The 18944-nt window shown below is 33.8% G+C and overlaps 2 protein-coding genes across 4 annotated transcripts; both read left to right on the top strand.

Moving 5' to 3' along the window:
• Nucleotides 203-11734, top strand: LOC109716793 (bark storage protein A-like). The gene is made up of 5 exons (XM_020242370.1): nucleotides 203-447; nucleotides 5595-5662; nucleotides 6075-6230; nucleotides 6989-7237; nucleotides 11285-11734. Exons 1-5 carry the CDS (start codon nucleotides 204-206, stop codon nucleotides 11624-11626), a joined length of 1059 nt encoding a protein of 352 aa, XP_020097959.1. The 5' UTR covers nucleotide 203; the 3' UTR covers nucleotides 11627-11734.
• Nucleotides 14224-18914, top strand: LOC109716458 (probable inactive nicotinamidase At3g16190). Of its 3 annotated transcripts, XM_020241920.1 has the most exons (7): nucleotides 14224-14472; nucleotides 15223-15288; nucleotides 15406-15519; nucleotides 16391-16622; nucleotides 17316-17432; nucleotides 17549-17611; nucleotides 18524-18914. In XM_020241920.1, exons 1-7 carry the CDS (start codon nucleotides 14257-14259, stop codon nucleotides 18595-18597), a joined length of 882 nt encoding a protein of 293 aa, XP_020097509.1. In that variant the 5' UTR covers nucleotides 14224-14256; the 3' UTR covers nucleotides 18598-18914. The 3 variants fall into 3 exon arrangements, with proteins under 3 accessions (XP_020097509.1, XP_020097511.1, XP_020097510.1); XM_020241922.1 differs by lacking the exon at nucleotides 15406-15519; XM_020241921.1 differs by lacking the exon at nucleotides 17549-17611.

Genomic DNA, 18944 nt, shown 5'->3' with positions numbered 1-18944 from the left:
TAACAAGTTGTAATATTCAAAACCTCTCTCTTTCTCTCTCCCTTGAAAATAAACTCTTTCTCTTCTATATATAAACTCTTCTCGCCCTCTCCCTTCCTCTGATCCATATCTCTTTCTCTCTCCTTAATTTGTTGTAACAATTTTGATAGATTTTAGTGCAAGGAGTAACCCAAAAAAATATAAAAAAAAAAGAAAAGAAGAAGATGATGAGTGGGATAATGAAACATCTCACCACCCTTCTATTGCTTCTGAGTGCTCTTGTGCTTCTTATCATGGCCACAACTTCACATGGTGCAATTCCCAAAAGCACATTGAAGATGGTGGAGGAGGTGAACAAACAAGGCCCCTTCTTGGGCTTGGTGGTGCCAAACTCATTTGAGATGAGCCCTCTCCTTCAATCCAAAAGCTTTGTGCAAAACAAGAAGCTACCATACTTGGACATTGGAGGTAATTCATTATTTATTTTTTTTTATGCATTGGTTTTCCGAGCATTTAAGCGGATCAGAAACTCCTCCACGAGACTTTGTTGAGAAGCTCCCTACTAAAGTATTTTTCATGTAACTGCTAATCTTGTTCTATTTTGGTTAGATTCTTTTGAATTGTCTCTTCCTTTAAAAAGTACTATATATATATATATATAGTCTCTTGTTATTGAGAGATTTTTTTTTCTTTCAGAAAAAGATCGCAAGCTGAAGCTAATTTATTTTTTAGAAATGAGTTTGGTGAAAAATATAAAGCAACTAATATAAAATTTAAGATCTTAAATATCAACAAGTTTTTATTTAACTGTGCTAACTATATCCAGTTTATTGAGCGCTTGGTTAAGTGTTTTTTTTTATTTTCTGATGTGATGTTATGAATTAAAAGCTAGAATGAACTTAGAAGTCATAGTGTCCTATTGCTTGTCATACTTTGCTTCCTCTTAATTGGACCACAATAAATTTTTGCTATATATATTTTTCTTTGATAGGAAGAAGAAAATGATAAGGAGTTTCTCTTTCTAACTTGGGTTATCTATTTATATATATATATATATATATATATAGAGTTGGACTGGGCTACTATTAGTAGCAAAATTTCATTATTGCTATCAATTTTTTAGCCTTTAGATCAACTCTTTTTATTATCTTTAACCCATTGGACTTAAATCTCATAAACCCAGAGTGAAGCCCTGCAACCCCTAGGGGGGGACCATTCAACGCTAACGTGACTATTATCATCGCTAATTCCTAATAATTTTCCATCCCCAACGGATTAAACATTTATAGTAAACATGAGTATTTACTACTAATATATCCTCCCAGCTTAATTAACATATATATAATACTATATATAATAACTAGCAGTACTATATATAACATACTATATACACTATACTACTATATATACGAGCTACGGCTACTATACTATCCCGGTAGCGCGGAGCGGAGCGCCGCGTGCTACGCCAAGTTGTTTTCGATGATGTGGCTTCCCAAATCGACGTCGCCTCCGTTAGAGTTGATCCACACCTATTGAAAGTATTTAGAAAACTAAATTCATAATTTTTCGATTATGCATCTACCTATCAACCAAGTAGTCTCAAATTGAACGGTCTGAAAATAAAATCTCATAAAAAATGTGATAAAAAGATTTTAAATCCCAAGATACGCATGATACCGATCCTTATTCTAAATACAGTGAAAAAATTTTCTAATAAACCATTTTCATCGCATTTGAATTGTTTTACACCGTTAAACTCACAAACACACCACATCGGCCATTAAAATTGTCAATTTTGAGATCTTTTGATTACTAGTCAAATGATGTCGAAAAAATTTAAAATTTAGTTTCCAAATACTTTCAATAGTGTAGATCAAGTCTAACGGAGCCGATCGTCGATTTGGAAGCCGCATCATCGAAAACAACTTGGTAGCACGGAGCGCTCCGTGCTACCGATAGCATAGTAGCCGGACTCTATATATATATATATATATATATATTTGTGTGAGATGTACCATAGGCTTATAGCCTTATTTTGTTTAGAACTAAATGATTAATTTATGGATAGATTTTTAGGTTACGTTTCAGATTGCGAGTGGATTGCTTTATATGCAATATAAAAATATGATATGGAAATTGCCTGTTTATTATCGTAAATTATATAACACTGTATATATATTCATGATTAGTCGGTTAAAATATATTTTTTATAGGCCCATCAAAAAACGGAAAAAATATATTCTCATATATTTTCATCTCAAATTTCCAGCTCTATTTATCAAACAATATTAGACGACGGACAATACCAAAGAGCCCCTTAATATGTTATAATTATATTTCTATGGTGTACAATAATTATATTTTATTTTAGAACTACGGTGTCTTTCGGGTGTACTTTATTTTAATAGTGGAGTATTTGAATGAATAATCCAGAGGTCAAACATGACCGAGAATTCCTTGAAGTATCTATTGAGCAAACAATTTTTATAATTTTTACATAATATTTTAGTAGATCAAGTTGCCAAAAAAATTAAATAATTAAAATGTAATAAGCATTTGAAAAAGAAAATGATAGAGACTCTTTAATATAAAGGGTATTGATCCTAATTTTAATAATGAAAAGTTTATTACCGACCGTCCCTAGAGCAAGTGGCAAAGGACTTGGTGGTTGGTATATACCTGACCGAGGTCTTAAGTTCGAATCCTAGTTGATTCACATTTTCAGATAAGTTTATTTCTAAATAAAATAAACGAAGCGGGTAGCGTGCTACCTACCTCTCAAAAAAATAATGAAAAGTTTATTTTTTTAACTAATAATTCAAGTAATCCAAAAACTTTCACATCTTTGAAAAAACAGATCTTATACTCAGCCATTGAAATTATTTTTTTTGTTTTTTGAGGTGCTTTGATAAATAAGTGGGTGATATTCAAAACTAGGAAATTTAATTTCTCGAAACTTCAAATATTATATATCATATTTAATTATACAAATTATTGATATACATGCCCTATCATCAAAAATAAAATGAAATTATATTTTTTATGAAAATTAATATTATGGGTAAAATTGGTGGATATCCGTTAAGTAGTGGATATTTTTGACAACCCGCGGGTACCCACGGATACCCGCATATATATTTTTTAAATTAAAAAATATATAATCTTTATAATACTGACTCTATAATGATGAAAATTTTATTAATTTTGTATCATGAAAATCAAGGATTATAAAACACTTTTATATTATATAATGTATGCGTTTTAAGATTTTATATTGTTAATTTATTGTATATTGTGATATTTCAAATAAGAAGTTAGGTTATACTTTTAAAAATTTTATATATGTGTTTTATATTTGGAAAGTATAGGAGTAAAAAAGAAAAAATAAAATGCTGTTGATAACTTGCATATCCACCTGCCCGCCTATGGGTGGCGTATGAGTAAAGATATTGACTATCCAAAAAATTTATGGATAAATTTTATCCGTACCCATTTGACCCTTGGGTACAGTGACCCGTCTGCGGCGCGGGTAACCCAACATGCCTGTTTGCTAGGTCTACTCCCCGCCCAGTCAAATCTCTAATACCCGTAAAATAATATAATATTATTAATATATTTATAAATATAAATGGTAACTTTGAAGCTTTTAATATATTTTAAATTTAATTAAACATTTTAGATATATTTAATTTTACATAATATTTTAGTTAAATAATATTTGATTGTTGCAAATTTTAATAATTTAATATGCCATTCGTAGTAATTAGACAATGAATAAAAAAACACTTATTAATTAAATAAATTTTAAACTGATTTGATTTAAAATTAAATTAGATTTGATTAAATTAGAAATAAAAAATTTAATTCATTATATTTTAAAAAATAATCTGTGGGGATGGGAGTTTTTTAGGAGAATACCTCCGTTTGGTTGGGGGTTAAGGGGTTAAGGGGTGGAATAACCCTTAACCCCCATTTTATTCCCTATCACTTCTAAAAATGGGTGGGGTTAGCTAACCCCATCTCAAATGAGTTATTCCAGGTTAGCTAACCCCACCTAACCCCACCAAACCCCAACCAAACACAATTTTCTATTCATAATAATCTACTATCCTTTTTATCCCATCTATTCCAACCAAACACTATTTTTCGTTATTCTGGACTAACTCCAACCCCCAACCAAACACAAAAATACTTTAACCCCACCTTAACCCTAAACTTAACCCTATTTTTTAAATAACTAGTTTTTTCTTAACCCCGAACCAAACGGTTTAAGGGGCGGGGAAAAAATTCCTAAAAACCCACGCGGACATGGACGGGAACGTCCGCTTCCGTTGGATTGCACGGTTGCACCGTGTCATCATCTCCGTCCCTAATCAATTAAAAAATTTTCTCAGGACTCACCCATCCCGTCAATTTTCTTAAACAAAATTTATTATAATTTTGTCCGAAAAAAAAAAGTATAACTAATTTGCCATATAATTAAGACTGTGTTTGACTCGAAAACTAAGGCTTAGTTTGGTATTAAGACCTATCTAATACTATTAGATAAAATGGAGTTGAGAAAAAAATATATAGGGAAATGCTTTTGCGTTCTCCGGTGGGACCGCATATGCGAAACGCAATATTACACAGAAACAAACAGGATATTTTTTCAACGTATTTTCTTACCGCACGTAACAGCAATCTCTCCGCAATCCCAAACGAATTGCGCAATCCCAAACGTAGCCTAAATTTTTTTGAAGGATAACTTTGTTCTTGAGAACCGGAGATATTCTAGAATAAGCTAGAATAAGTTCTAAATTACGTTTGGATGTTATTTGTTTATTCCTAGAGTATATTCCTATATTGTGTTTGGAATTTTATATTGAAATAAGGTATTGGATTGATAAAAATTAAGTAAAGTGATAATTATGCCTTTGAATATAATAATATAATATAAGTCAATATATGAGAAAGAGAATAGAAATAGAATTAATATATAATAGTATAATTTTGAATATAGCAGTAAAAATATACTTCCAATTTTATATTTAAAACTAATTAAAATTAAATATAAATATATAATTTTAAATATAGAAGAGCAGATTATTTCACAAATTTAGTATATTTACAAATCACCTAGAAACATTAATTTAGTAGCAAAAAATTTGAACATTCATTTGAAATTAATTAAAATAAAGTATAAAAAAAATAAAAGGGCATAATAGGAAAAAAAAAAAAAAAAAAAAAAGAGGGGACAATTTTTTGTTCTAGCTTGTTCTCCGTGCAAGGAAGAACTCGGCTTAACAGGTTATTCAAAAATAACCCGTTAAGCCCAGAACAAAAGAAATGTTCCATTTTGTATTGTGTTTAGGAGAATAGAAGGAGATATCCTCCCTTGCCCCGTATTATAATATGTACCAAACAAGGCCTAAAGGATGTGATATAGTTGTGACATTATGAGTAACCCTCGTCTGTTGTTTCGACAGAGCATATTCATCATTTTGCATTTTCCTATTATATTTTCTGAAATTGATAATTTTTAAAATGTAATATCAGACAAAAATATTTCTAGTCAAATATAATAAGTTTAAACAGTAACTTGTGTGGTACTCTTGTGTATTTCTTATTTGAAGGAAGAAGATTCCACTTGGGAAAAATAGGAAAGGACAAGCTCATCATGGTAATGACAGGATTGAGCATGGTATGTATCAGTGCAATCGTGCTAGCCCATACTTTTTATTTTCCAAAATTTTTCATTATTATAATTTACAAAATTAAGTTCACAATCCATAAATTTGTCACATCCCAATAGTATATAATTTTGGATTCTACCAATTGCCAATGCTAATGATTTATTCTCTATTTGGGGATTACGAAAAGATTATATTTATTTTTATACATAATCTCACGTTGAGCATATTGCAATAAACCGGTTATAATACATTTTTTACAGGTCTCGCCAAAAAATACAAAAAACCAACTCCATTTTTACCGATTATCATTAGAGAGGCCTCAATACTAAACGGGGCTCTTAATTGAATAATTATAGATCTGTTGGTGAAGTAATGATCATCTTTTTGGGTTTAATTAGTCTTTTACTACTTTTGATGCAGCTTAATGCTGGATTAGCCACTCAGCTACTGCTTAGCCTATTTGAGATCAAAGGAGTTGTGCATTTTGGAATTGCAGGGAATGCTAATCCTGAGCTTCAGATTGGGGATGTGACTATTCCTCAGTATTGGGCTCACACTGGCTTGTGGAGTTGGCAGGTGAAATTTAATTATTTCTTAATTCCTCCACAGAGAAATGGGCACTGATTTTATGATCTAGATGATGATTCTCTTTTTGGCACTGCTTCTATTTTTACTTTCGGCGATTACTAGTCATCTCTAAATCTGATTATCCGTAATACGGTGAAAATCTAAAATAAGAGTTTTTAGGTTTTAGGTGACTATATTAATAAAAAATTTAAGTGCTCATCGGTACGAATCGTGTCTATCGTATTGTACCGTATCAACAAAATATCGGCACGATACAGTTCTTATACCGATGGCACAACTCAAAATTTTCTATTATTTAAATTAGTAAGTAATTTTTTTAATAAAATTCAAAAAATTTGATAAAAATATATAGTAAACAGTTAGAATATTTTGTTGTTAAAGAAAATAAATATTTCATGTTATTATGTGTCGGCACACATGAATTTTTTGTGATCGGCACGCATCAGTACAGTCCGGCACGCATCGTACCGTACCATGTCAGCATGTTTCCGGCACGACCCATGCCGCGACACTTAAATCTTTGGTATCAATATTATGTTACTCAAAAGCACTTCGCCGAAAAGCACTGTACCCTTCATTAATTAGCTTGACAAGAGCTTTCTCTCAAATGATACAAAAAAATACCACTCTTTCATTCAGCAATATCCCTGCAAAATCATCTATTTACATTTCTTATGTAAATTTTAAGTCTAATGACTCCTTAATTATATATCTGTTTTCTTTCATTTTTTTTCACTTTTAAACAGCGATACGGCAATGGACCGCAAAATGAACTCCCATTAGAGGCTGGTGGAGATTTTACACGAAAATACGGCTATCTCAATATTTCATATTATTCTACAAATAAGATTGATAAATCTTCAGAAAATTTTCTGAACAATGTTTGGTATCAACCAGAGGAGATTTTTCCAGTAAATGATGTTCCAGAAGTTAGAGAGCATGCATTTTGGGTTCCTGTTGATGAAAAATACTTTGCACTCTCAAAGCAATTAGAGGTAATAATTTACTTGGGTTTTTTTTTGTTATTTTATTTTATTTTTCTCTATTTTACTTGGTATTTAATTATAGGAAGTGCATGCTCATGAGATTTGATGGGTTAATAACTAGCTAGATATATATGAATTTAATGTTTTTGAGATTTAAGTGGCACATTTTTGTAAGCAAAATAAGAACTAAATTGTTATAATTGAAACTATGTGTATAAAATTATAATTTAGGTACAATTAATTTCAAGGACCATACTATATAAAATTAAAGAATTTCAAGTAAATTGGTTTTCCAGTTTGGATGGCATNTGCTTAAGCCGGGTTAAGAGTTTTGTCCTATTATATCTTATATATAGGATTATCTCGGGTCTCACAAAAACTTGAAACATGAAACTTGAAACTTGAAATTTAAAAATTTAAAATTTAAAATTTAAAATTTAAAGTTTAAAATTTGAAAATTAAAAATTAAAAATTAAAATTAAAATTTGAAAAAAAAATTGAAAATTGAAAATTTAAATTTAAAATTTGACAATCTAAAAAAAATTAAATTAAAATTTAAAAAATGACGTATTAAAAGGGTTTAAGGGGTTCGGAGGGATAAACTTGTAATTTTACATAATGCAAGATAACCCGCCAATCAGTAATATGAGATATCCACCCTCCATTCGGTAATATTTTCGGTGTAATCCCACACCATTTGTAATGCTATATTACTGACTAGATTACATGCTAGATGAACCAAACGCAATAATCTTGGCAGTATTGTCTGTAATCCTGCCAGGATAATGCGAACCAAACACACCCTCAAAACAATTAGGGCATGTTTGGTTCACCTATTTTAGACTATGGAATCGGAATAGAATTCATTGATTCCGATAGTTGCCGTTTGTTTTATAGGGGAATCGGATTCCGATTTCCATTTCACTCCGGAATGGAAATGGCTAAATTCATTTATGATCCAATCCGGCTTTGAATCCCGGATTGGCTCATTCCAAAGTAAACTATTCAAAATCCTCTTTCATCAACACCTACCTTCTCTCCCTTTATTACTTTCCTCTCTCTTAATCAAAACCCTCTCTCAAAAATTTTAAATTTTCATTCCGATTTCCATTCCAATAATGAACCAAACATTTTTGCATGATTCGTGATTCCATTTTCCATTCCAAAGCAATCTAATTTCATTTCCCATTCCTATTCCAATCATGAACCAAACATGCCCTTAGAGGTAATTATTTACTTGGTTTTTTTTGTTGTTTTATTGTTCTCTATTTTACTTGGTATTTGTAGGAAGTGCATGTGTCACGCTCCGGATTACTATATTTTTTCGGGCACACCAGCAGATCCGCCGTATACATAGAAATTTTTCGTGTATACGAAGCGATAGCTGTACCTGTAAACAGAATATAGCTACACAAGAGGTAAAGAGCTGCTATAACTAAAACATGTATATAAAAATATAGAGAGTCCACTGTACATACACAAGCTATAAAATCACTCGCTCCAGCGAGTACTACAAGCATAATAGTATGTACATATAAAATCCAAAACTATCTCTACAGGGTACTCCTCTAGCACAACGACCAAGGATGGTAGGGATCTAGCTCGTGATTCCCTTACCACGGTCAGAATCAGCAACAGCAGCAGCAACGGACGGTTTTGCAAAAAGGTGGCAACAACTGGGTATGAAAACTACTGCAAAACAGAGTAGTTCTCAGTAGATACCGTCACCGACCTCAACGGCCCACCAACTAAGTCTACAGTAAGGTATGCAAAAGATAGTAAGGAAAGTTGGAAAGAACTCTACAGCTACATGCCACTATACTATCGCTAACCAACATAGGCGATCTGTATACATAGACATGCATCACACTGACCCAATCTCACAAGGGTTGCCCAAACGGACGCATCCGACCTGTATCCAAGCTACACCGCACACCATCCACTAGGGTGGCTGGTCCAAGTAAACCGTCCAAACAGGACTGCTACCGCATCAACGCAAGTAAAGCTTCACTCCGGAGTGGCACTCGCGGGAGCGACCCAACCGAGTATACAAGCGTGTCTCTGTCGAGCTCAATCAGGCTCACACAGGCTATAGTCAATGCAAATAGGTCAAACTGGTCTAACAACCAAAGCTCACGTGCCCTCGGCACAATTTGAGACAAGATGTAAACATCTGGGTATACCGTCAGTCCCAACGACACCCGACTATACGAAACAGTTCAAACTCTACTGTAAAACAAACTCGGCCTCTTAGCGCGAGCGTAAAGTCAACCTACACTAATCTGAGTATGCACAACGCACTAAGAACGGTGATATGATAAAGAAATTAGCTCCTGAAGCTAAATCTGTTAACATTTCGAAAAAGTGACAGTGTAGGTTTAACGAGTTTTCTCTTAAGTCAAGTTCTCAGTTCAACATATAACAAATCTTTTAAAATTATCAAATTAGGCTCCAAATTCAGATTTCATAAAAGACATGCAAATCTATGAATTCGAGCTATTAAATATGATGAACAAAACCAAGAATTACATGCTGACAACTCTATGACTTAGAAAGAAATCCGACGATTTCGATAAACATTAAACCACCTTGAACGCTTATCCAACGTCGGTTAAAAGTCGATAGGAGAAACCTCGCGCTAGCTCAACCTCCAACGGCCTCAACCGGACTCAACCACGGTGCGCGAGCAATCCTCCAAAGACAAGCGGACGAAAACTAAGATCAGCTCTCCAAAATCACAAAGAAACGACAAGAGAGCTAGAGAGAGAAAGAGAGGAGAAGCTACCTGTGTTCTCCACCCTCAGGCACAAAGAGAGAAGGCCAGGGTCGGTTAGTACTTATATGTACAAAAAGCCCAAAATATCCCTTACCAACTCAATTAGCCTTTTGGAGTATCAGTACTCAACTTGGGTACCGGTACTCGGCCCTCTGTCTGCAAACTCGCGCGCTGGGTATCGGTACTAGCCCGATACAGTACCGGTACTCAGCATCAACTGCGCAAACCCGAAAGCATTCAACTCTTGAATCCCTCTAGGGTACCGGTACTCCGCCCAGGTGCCGATACTCAACACTGAAATCCTGCACTTTGCAGATTTCAGTATCAAAACTTCACTCTCGCACTGCGCAGAGTCCGTTTTGCGTCCAATTCGCGCCAAAACGACTCCGACTTGTCCTGACACCCATTTGATGTGTCGACAAACCACAGATCAATGCTGAAATCTCCCAGACCGCTAAACCCCAAGGACACTACAGCATGCTCACGATTTGATGGGTTAATAACTAGCTAGATATGAATTTAATGTTTTTGAGATTTACATGGCACATTTTTGTAAGCAAAATAAGAACAAAATTGTTATAATTGAAACTATGTGTATAAAATTATAACTAATTAGGTACAATTTCAAGGACCATATTATATATAATTAACAGTAAATTCATTGAAATTTCAAGTAAATTGGTTTTCCAATTTGGATGGTATATGTAACATTATTTTAAAATTTCAACGTAAATTAGCCTAAATAACACTTTGGTTTCTTGAACTATAAGACGCGTGATATTTTGGTCATCAAACTTTAATGTGTAACAATTTTTGGCTCGTGAACTTTCTTAACTGGTGCAATTAAGTTCCATAACTAAATTTAGTAGATTAAATATTAATATATTGCTTATGTAAAATTAGTGTTGCTAATTATTATTGCGCAAGCAGTAATAACTAGGGCTGGCAATCCAACTCAATGTTCCTGAGTCAGCTCATGTTCTGCTTGAAATGAGCTCGAGATTAATTGGCTTGTTTAATAAAAAGAACTGAATACGAGTTGGGATGGGCTCGTTTTCGGCTCGTTAATATGAGTTGGATTTTTCGGCTCATCAACTTGCGTTCAATTTTTTTAATAAGTGAACGAACATGAGCCATTTCCAGTTCACTCATGTTCGACTCGTTGACAGTCATAATCACAACACTGTCACATCACTTCTACAGGTATTACTGAAAATTAATTCCCGTAGCAATATTATTTTTTCAGAACCATATTTTTTTTCTCTCTTTTATTTTTCTAGGGCACGAAACTCCCCAAGTGTGCCAACTCCACAACATGCCTGCCCAGAAACCCTAAGGTGGTGAGGGTGGACAGGGGCTGCAGCGCCAACACCTTCGTCGACAACGCAGCATACCGGCAGTTCCTGCGGTCGAAGTTCGACGTGACTCCGGTCGACATGGAGAGCGCGGCGGTCGCGCTCGTGTGCCGCCAGCTCGAGAAGCCCTTCGTTGCCATCCGCTCCCTCTCCGACCTCGCCGGCGGCGGCTCCGCGCAGTCGAACGAGGCCGACGTCTTCGCACCGCTCGCCGCGCAGAACGCCGTCGATGTTGTGCTCAAATTCTTAACCCTCCTTACGAGTTAGGTTTGAAGTTTGTAGTATTCATGCATGTTTACGTGTGAATAATGTAATTTTATGTTTTTTGAAGGATTTTTTTGTTTACTTTTCACTAATAATTTGCTTTTTCATGAATTTTATTTTTAATGTATTTTCGGGCCGAAACATTGTGAATGAAACAATACAATAACATGCTTGCGGGTGTAATCAATTCGGTTTGGTTCAGGCTTTAGGCGACTCTCCAATTGAATCAAATCGAAACTGATCTGAACCAAACCGGTTTGGTTCAATTTTGTAGTTATTTTTCTTAGATATTAAATTCATAATTTAAAAATTAAAATTGAATCCCTATAAAAGTAACACACAACAAGTTGGATTATAGGTATAGAATTTTGAATATATATATATATATATATATATTGATATGTGATTAAAATTTAATCATATATATTAAATTTTGATAAATTATTTAAATAAAAAGTGTGCATTATATTTATATTTGGTTTTCGGTTTGGTTCGGTCAAAAAATTATGTTAAAACTGAGCTAAAAGCTGAATTTTAGCTATTTTCAAAATCAAACCAAACTGAAAATCATTGTCTTATTTGGTCTGGTTCGATTTCATTTTCAATTTTCGGATTGATGCCAATGACTTGTTGTTATTAAAAGTATTCCAATATAATTCATATATAATCAATATGATTATTTCTCGTATAGCAATATATTTTCTGGAAATGCTTATTGAACTCATCATAATAATAACTATAAATTTTGAGAGCGCTAACATGAAGAAATCGATACCGAGCGAAACTGGCCAGCCCAGTTCAATGCATAAAATTCTGCACCGAGCTTCGAACACAGTTGGAGTGCTTTTAAAAGCACATGCGTAGTATTTGCTACCAAGTTTTTAACCATTACATGTATAGGATTTAGTGATTTTATTTAACTGTTTAAAAAGTAGTGAACATATTTATTTACAACATTATTTATATTAAAATCCACTGCAATACAGAGTGTTCTGCTCATGGTTTAAAGAGTCGAACCGAATCGGCCGGTCAGACTAGGTTACTCGGAAAGCTGGTGCGACAACCGGTATGATTCAAGGTGCAGAATTGTTTTTATTTAAATTTCAAAAAAAAAAAATCGATCAATCACATTGGTTGGTTTATACCATGAATTGAATGGATACTGAATTTGCCTGTTTCTGCCCATGAGGGTGGGCGAAAGAGACAGATCGAGGTGCAAGCATGACAGCGCAGAATTTCTCCATTTATAGGGCTCGAATGTGAGGCCACTTTAAGTACAACACTTATTCAATTATGGACTTTGTTATAATACATTCTAACCCTGGTTCGATCCAGTTGAACTTCTAATCTTTAAAACTCTCATGTTACTCGTTCGATCAGTTCGGTTCTTACAATATTATTTTTGCTATTTTATTACGTGCTAGAGCATTTCTTTATACACCACAAGAACTATTATTGCTATTCGATTTGCCTATCGTACGTCCTATACAGTATTAGGTGTCACCTGACTTGGAAATGCAGCAAATGAATTGTATCACAAAATTCAATTAACCATATGGTCTACTTGCATTTGTAGTGCACAATCACAAAAAGGGTTTTACGAGAAAGCTACGCCGCGAAAAGCCGACTGGTGCGACATTGGTAGAGAGGAAGCAGCGCTATCCTCTTTTGTCGTTGCTATTATAAGAGTATGAGGATTCGGAGCGAGTACAGATAAGACAGAACCGATAGAGACGAGGAGCGGGCGAGAGGGGAAGAGATGGAATTACCACCGATTTTAAAATATAAGAGTATTTTGGCCCATATTTTAAAATTTGGACTGAATATGTAAAATTAAAAAAAATTATTTTTACAAAAATATAAAAATAATAACTTTTTTGCACGAAAGACCTAATAATTAGAATAAATATTTCGTGCTATTCCCAGAAAAAAGAAAAAAAAAATTCTCATCGTACGCCAATTTCTTAAAACCAGAAGGGCAAAATTGCGAGAACTCTTCAAACAAACTCAAATGGATTTGTTTTTTTTTTTTTTTTGAAAATAAGTTGCAATTCTCATGCCCATCGCATAACCCCTCCGTTCTCCTAGGCTCCATTTGGTTTGAGAATTAGTAGGAACAGGTTATATCGGGGATAAATATAAGTATAGGTTTTTGTAAGAATAATAGTATTTTTTTGTTTGGATGAAAATATGAGTATAAGCTGGAACTAGAAAAATTACGTTTGAATGGTTATTGAAAATAAGAGGAATAGTTGTTAGTTATAAATAAAAAATAATGATATTATCCCAATAATTGAATTTAAATTTTTAAATTTTAAACTTATAATTTTAAATTGAAAATTAAAAATTTTAACTTTTAAATTTTAAAATTTGAGATTAAAATTTAAAATTATAATTTTAAATATCAAATTTTAAATTTAAGACCAAATTTAAATTTCAAATATATAAAATAACAAATTTAAAATTTAAAAACTAAAAATATTAAATTTAAAATTTAAACTTTAAAATTTATAATTTTAAATTATAAGTTTGAATTTTAAAATTATCTCTCTCTGGGTGGGAATTTTTTTTGGGATATAAAGGGGGGATGACCCCCTTAACCACCACCACCACCACACACCCCCCACCCTTTCATGTCTCATCCCTTCTCCACCAACCTTCTCCTTCCTCATCGAAACCCTAGCCCTAACCCTAATCTCCTCTTCCGAGCTCCCATTACCACTCGATTGACCAAGCGAGCTCCATTTTCCTCCATCTCACGCGGTGCCTTTGAAAACCTAGCGAGGTTGGCCACTTCTCCTAGCCCTAGAGGCGTTGAGAGAAGCTCCGCTTCGATCAAAGCGGCCAAGGTTTGTCCTTTGCTAATGGTACTGATTTTTTTTTTTTTTCGGTTTATGGTAGTGATTTAGTTCTTTCGCTAATAGAAGTGATTAGCGATGTTGCATTTTAATTATTATTGCATCATCGATCATAATACTTTCACATTACTTCTATATCAATAATTTGTTAATATTTAACCAATTTAATTTGACTGTGGAACTTGTTTTTAGTAATTCATAAAATTCAAGCAAAAAATTGTAATAAATTAAAAGTTTGATGACCAAAATGTCACGTTTTGAGGACCAAAAGTGTAACTTGCCCTAAAATTTATAATATGTTAAAGTTTGGAGGTAAAGAGTAATATGCAATATTTGAACTTTGTAGGGATATATAAGCAATTTTCCCTTAAAAACACAAAAAATGCACCTAGTGCATGCATAACCTCATGCACCATGCATCCATTTGCACTTAATCCTAGCTTTTATTTCAATCCCTACCACGCATGGAATCGCATCCCATTCTCTCCTGGAGTTGGGTGATTGGGTTAAAAAAATGAGGATGATTGGAGTGGCGAGACGACGGATTCGCTATGCACAGATGTATGGACGCACCAATTGCGGGCAATAACTTTTACTCTAAGGCAAGGCTAAAATGAACTTAAAAGTTTGAGAACTAAAGTGAAACTTGAGTCGGATTTCATCCTCTTTTGTTCATACTTACTGAGTTAGATAATTGTAGAGAAAATATATAATTTTATGGAGTTTTATCTACATGCCTAGATCTCTGGAGATTTCATGGGATCAACAAAGTGGAATGAGACAGCGATGCTCGTCATTGATATGCAGGTATGTGAATTAATAACCTTTCAGAGAACAGTTCTCGTGATGAATTGGTTGACGAATTCATTGTTATGTACACATTGTGTTAATATCTTGCATGTGCGTTGGTTCTTCACTTTCCAGAATGATTTTATCTTGCCAGACTGTTCGGTGCATGTGGCTGACGGTTTAGCTATAGTACCATCTGTCATCCAGGCTGTTTCTGTTGCTAGAGAGCGCGGCATTTTTGTGATTTGGGTCAGTTGACAACCTCAAATTGTCTGCTAAACTGATATCTGAACTTACAATATTGTTCTCAATATTGTCATGATTGTGTTTTTTTATGGGAAACTTAGATTTTCCCTGTTCTCTTGTCCAAATTTCACCTTTAACATCCTGTTGTACTATTTGATTGGCATGTGATGGCACAAGCTTGTTAAGGTCATTGTTCCTATGCGTGTAAAACAAGACAATTTATTTTTATAAAAATATTAAACAAAACATCATTAATATTAACATGCATGGATCTCGTATGATACTTATATAGAGATTCACTTTATACATTGAACTCCTTTGTAGTGCTAGTATCTTGATACTCGAGATTAACCGAACTGTCACCACGCAGGCTTTCCTTTGACTAGGATGTGAAGATTTGGTAAAACTTAACTTGAGTACCAATTTTAAATTTTTAACATAAACAGAAACTGTATGTATTTAATAGGCACTTCAGTATTATAGATGCTGCTTCATGTTGAAAAAAAATATATGGGAAATTTCACAAAAGGTTCAATAGTTTGTACTTTTTTGTAAGATTAGAAACAGACATACACTTTTGCAACATTTAACAAAGAAAAACTGAGTACCAATTCTCAACATGAAGAGAAATCTCAATCTGTTAAGGTACACTCAATTAACATATATCTTTTTTTTTTACTTTATGATACTAAAACATAGGGTGATTCCCTATGCATATTCGTTTAAACTTAATTTATCATTTATGCAGTGTTACATCTTGAAAATACTGCATTAAACATTTACAAAGTTGCAACTAGTTCCACGATTGATACTTTGTCACCTTTCGTACATTACTAATCCTCAATGGAAGTGAAAGAACGAACTGAGAATGTAGGTTGTTCGTGAACATGACCGTTGGGGAAGAGATGTAGAACTTTTCCGTAGGCACTTTTACGCTGATGGAAAAGGACCTGCAACAAAGACTTCCAAAGGTGCAGAACTAGTTGACGGACTTTCAATTGAAGGAGGAGACTATAAGTTGGTCAAGATGCGGTTTAGTGCGTTCTTGGGAACTCACCTCCATTCACTTCTTCAGAACTCTGGAATAAAAAACTTGGTGGTTGTAGGTAAGTTGGATGTAGTTTTTCTTGATGCGCCTTCACCTTACATTGCTGTGAGTGCACATAGAACATTATAAAGATCATTTGACCAACTTTATTATAGCAACGTACAAAACCCTTGCCAGTATTTGTATAAACAAATTGGCAGTCAGTTCCCACCATTCACTTCTTCAGAACTCTGGAATAAAAAAATTCGGTGGTTAGAGGTAAGTTGGAATGTTGGTTGTAGGAAAGTTGGAATGCATTTTTTCTTGAATACAGTCTTATTTTCTTTCAAGATGCGGCTTCACCTTACGTTGCTGTGAGTGCACATAGAACATTATAAAGGTCATTTTGAACAACTTTATTATAGCAACGTACAAAACCCTTACTAGTATTCGTATAAACAAATTGGCGGTCCTCTGCTGTGTCTGGCTGTCTGCAAAATGCCATGATAATCACCTCTTAACGTGAGAATCCTTTAAAATTAGCATCTTGTTGAGAAGATATATATTTTTATTGACATCACATCCATCATTGTGAAGTAATGATAGAATCAATTTATAATAGAATTTGTGCCTCCTGACAGAGGTGACTGATCATTGTAGTAATTGTTAGGTTCTCTTGAATGAATATTCAAAATTATATTCTCTCTTTACTTTGTCTATCATAGGCACTTCATATTTCTATTGTTTGTTGACTACATCTATCATTGTCCAGGAGTTCAAACACCGAATTGTATTAGGCAAACTGTTTTTGATGCAGTTTCATTGGATTATCAGCATGTTTCTGTTATTTCTGATGCAACAGCTGCTGCTACCCCTGAAATTCATTTTGGTGAGTGGATATTTTCTTGCTATGCTATTGACATATTTATTTCAATCCATTTCTTTGTCTGTGGATACTTGTGTTATATTTTTGTGATTTGTTTCTTTTTGTTTGATTTCCAAAAGACTCCAATTTAATGTGCATCCAGATAAACTTCCAGCTTAGACTGCAGGAATATACCACGCTAGGTTAGTTTTTTGCTTTGTCAGAAATGTTGAAACTAGAAAGATAAAATCACGGAAACCAAAATTTGAAGATTGAGAATAGTAGATAGATAATAGGAAGATGGAGCAACTATCAAATATATATACTGCTAAAACCTAAAGGTTAAATCTGTAAGTGATAATTTTGTTTAGTTTCTTTACCCTCTCATGTGACTGCTCTTAGTGCGTCAATTTGGGAAGTTTAAATTTTTCAATGTAGTGTTAATTAACTCTATGAGAATGGAAAAAAAAAAAATTGCTTCTTTTTGTACATGACCAGCATAAATTTACTTTTTCTGAGGGTTCTCTGAGGCTTCTTATTAATTATATAACCCTAATTTCCCTAATTTTCAACAGAGAATGTAGACTATTTCTATATGTTAATTGCCCTTGTCATCTTTATCGTAAGCTTTAGTTTTACGCTTCTTGAGAATCAACGTTTAGTTGACGCTTGTCAGCCAATACTTTTGGACCTCTATCATCCTTAATTAATTGCGTTTTATCTGGTCCCATATGTCAAGGAAAGTTTTAGAAATGTCGTCATCGTCATCATCGTTGTAATTTTCTTGTGGATGTTAATTATTACTTCTCTATCTCACCCGAAGCTTCTGTTGAAGTGTTGTCCGAATAGAGTCGCTCAGATCTCATTGGTAACTTTCTCCTCCAGAAAAAAAAAAAAAAGTTTCAAGTAGGTTAGAGTTTCTGCTTCTGGGACAGAAGCTCATATTAGATTCCCCACAATGACAAAATCTTTCTACTCTTCGTTTGCCAAATTCATGCCTACATGAAATAAGAGAAGCTGTTTCAGAATCCACGTCAAAATGTAGCCATTCTGCTGCAGCCGATTTATCCAAAAGTTCCATTCCTATTTACTTTTTTATTTCTTCTTTGAAACAGCAAACATGAGAGATATGAAAAATATAGGGGTGGCGACTCCCACGTTGCAGGAATGGTGCAGCTCAGATCCTTAATTCCTAACCGATGATATCAGAGCAGCAATGTTTATTCGTATGCCCGTGTAATTTTTCTAAATTAGGTGCTGTTGTTAGATCATCTCAATATAATATGTGTCATTTTGAAGTCTTTTAATTTGCATGTTGTCAGTATTCTATGTATTAAATATTTTAGGTTGTTTTATTAGAATGTAGTTGATAGAAACTGATGTTTCCCAGTTCTTTAGAAAAAGAAGCTACATATCTGCTTGAAGATTTAAAATGTGGACATTTTTTTTATCTTGTTTGAGAAGTAGAATTGAGCTTCTGAACGTCGAAAGCTCAAGTTTTTGCCTGTGGGGTTGTTTGATTGCATACAGTTGCTG

Source organism: Ananas comosus, linkage group 10 (genome assembly GCF_001540865.1).
Source record: "Ananas comosus cultivar F153 linkage group 10, ASM154086v1, whole genome shotgun sequence".
Lineage (NCBI taxonomy): Eukaryota > Viridiplantae > Streptophyta > Magnoliopsida > Poales > Bromeliaceae > Ananas > Ananas comosus.
Note: the sequence above shows the minus strand (reverse complement) of the source record. Positions and strands in the feature narration are given on the sequence as shown.

Bases quoted from the DNA above. Each gene is read 5' to 3' on its own strand.
- LOC109716793 (XM_020242370.1), top strand. From the start codon at position 204: ATGATGAGTGGGATAATGAAACATCTCACCACCCTTCTATTGCTTCTG. The intron at 448-5,594 runs GTAATTCATTAT...TCTTATTTGAAG, and splicing joins ACCATACTTGGACATTGGAG to GAAGAAGATTCCACTTGGGA. The intron at 7,238-11,284 runs GTAATAATTTAC...TTATTTTTCTAG, and splicing joins CACTCTCAAAGCAATTAGAG to GGCACGAAACTCCCCAAGTG.
- LOC109716458 (XM_020241920.1), top strand. From the start codon at position 14,257: ATGTCTCATCCCTTCTCCACCAACCTTCTCCTTCCTCATCGAAACCCT. The intron at 14,473-15,222 runs GTTTGTCCTTTG...CTACATGCCTAG, and splicing joins CTTCGATCAAAGCGGCCAAG to ATCTCTGGAGATTTCATGGG. The intron at 16,623-17,315 runs GTAAGTTGGATG...ATCATTGTCCAG, and splicing joins AAAAAACTTGGTGGTTGTAG to GAGTTCAAACACCGAATTGT.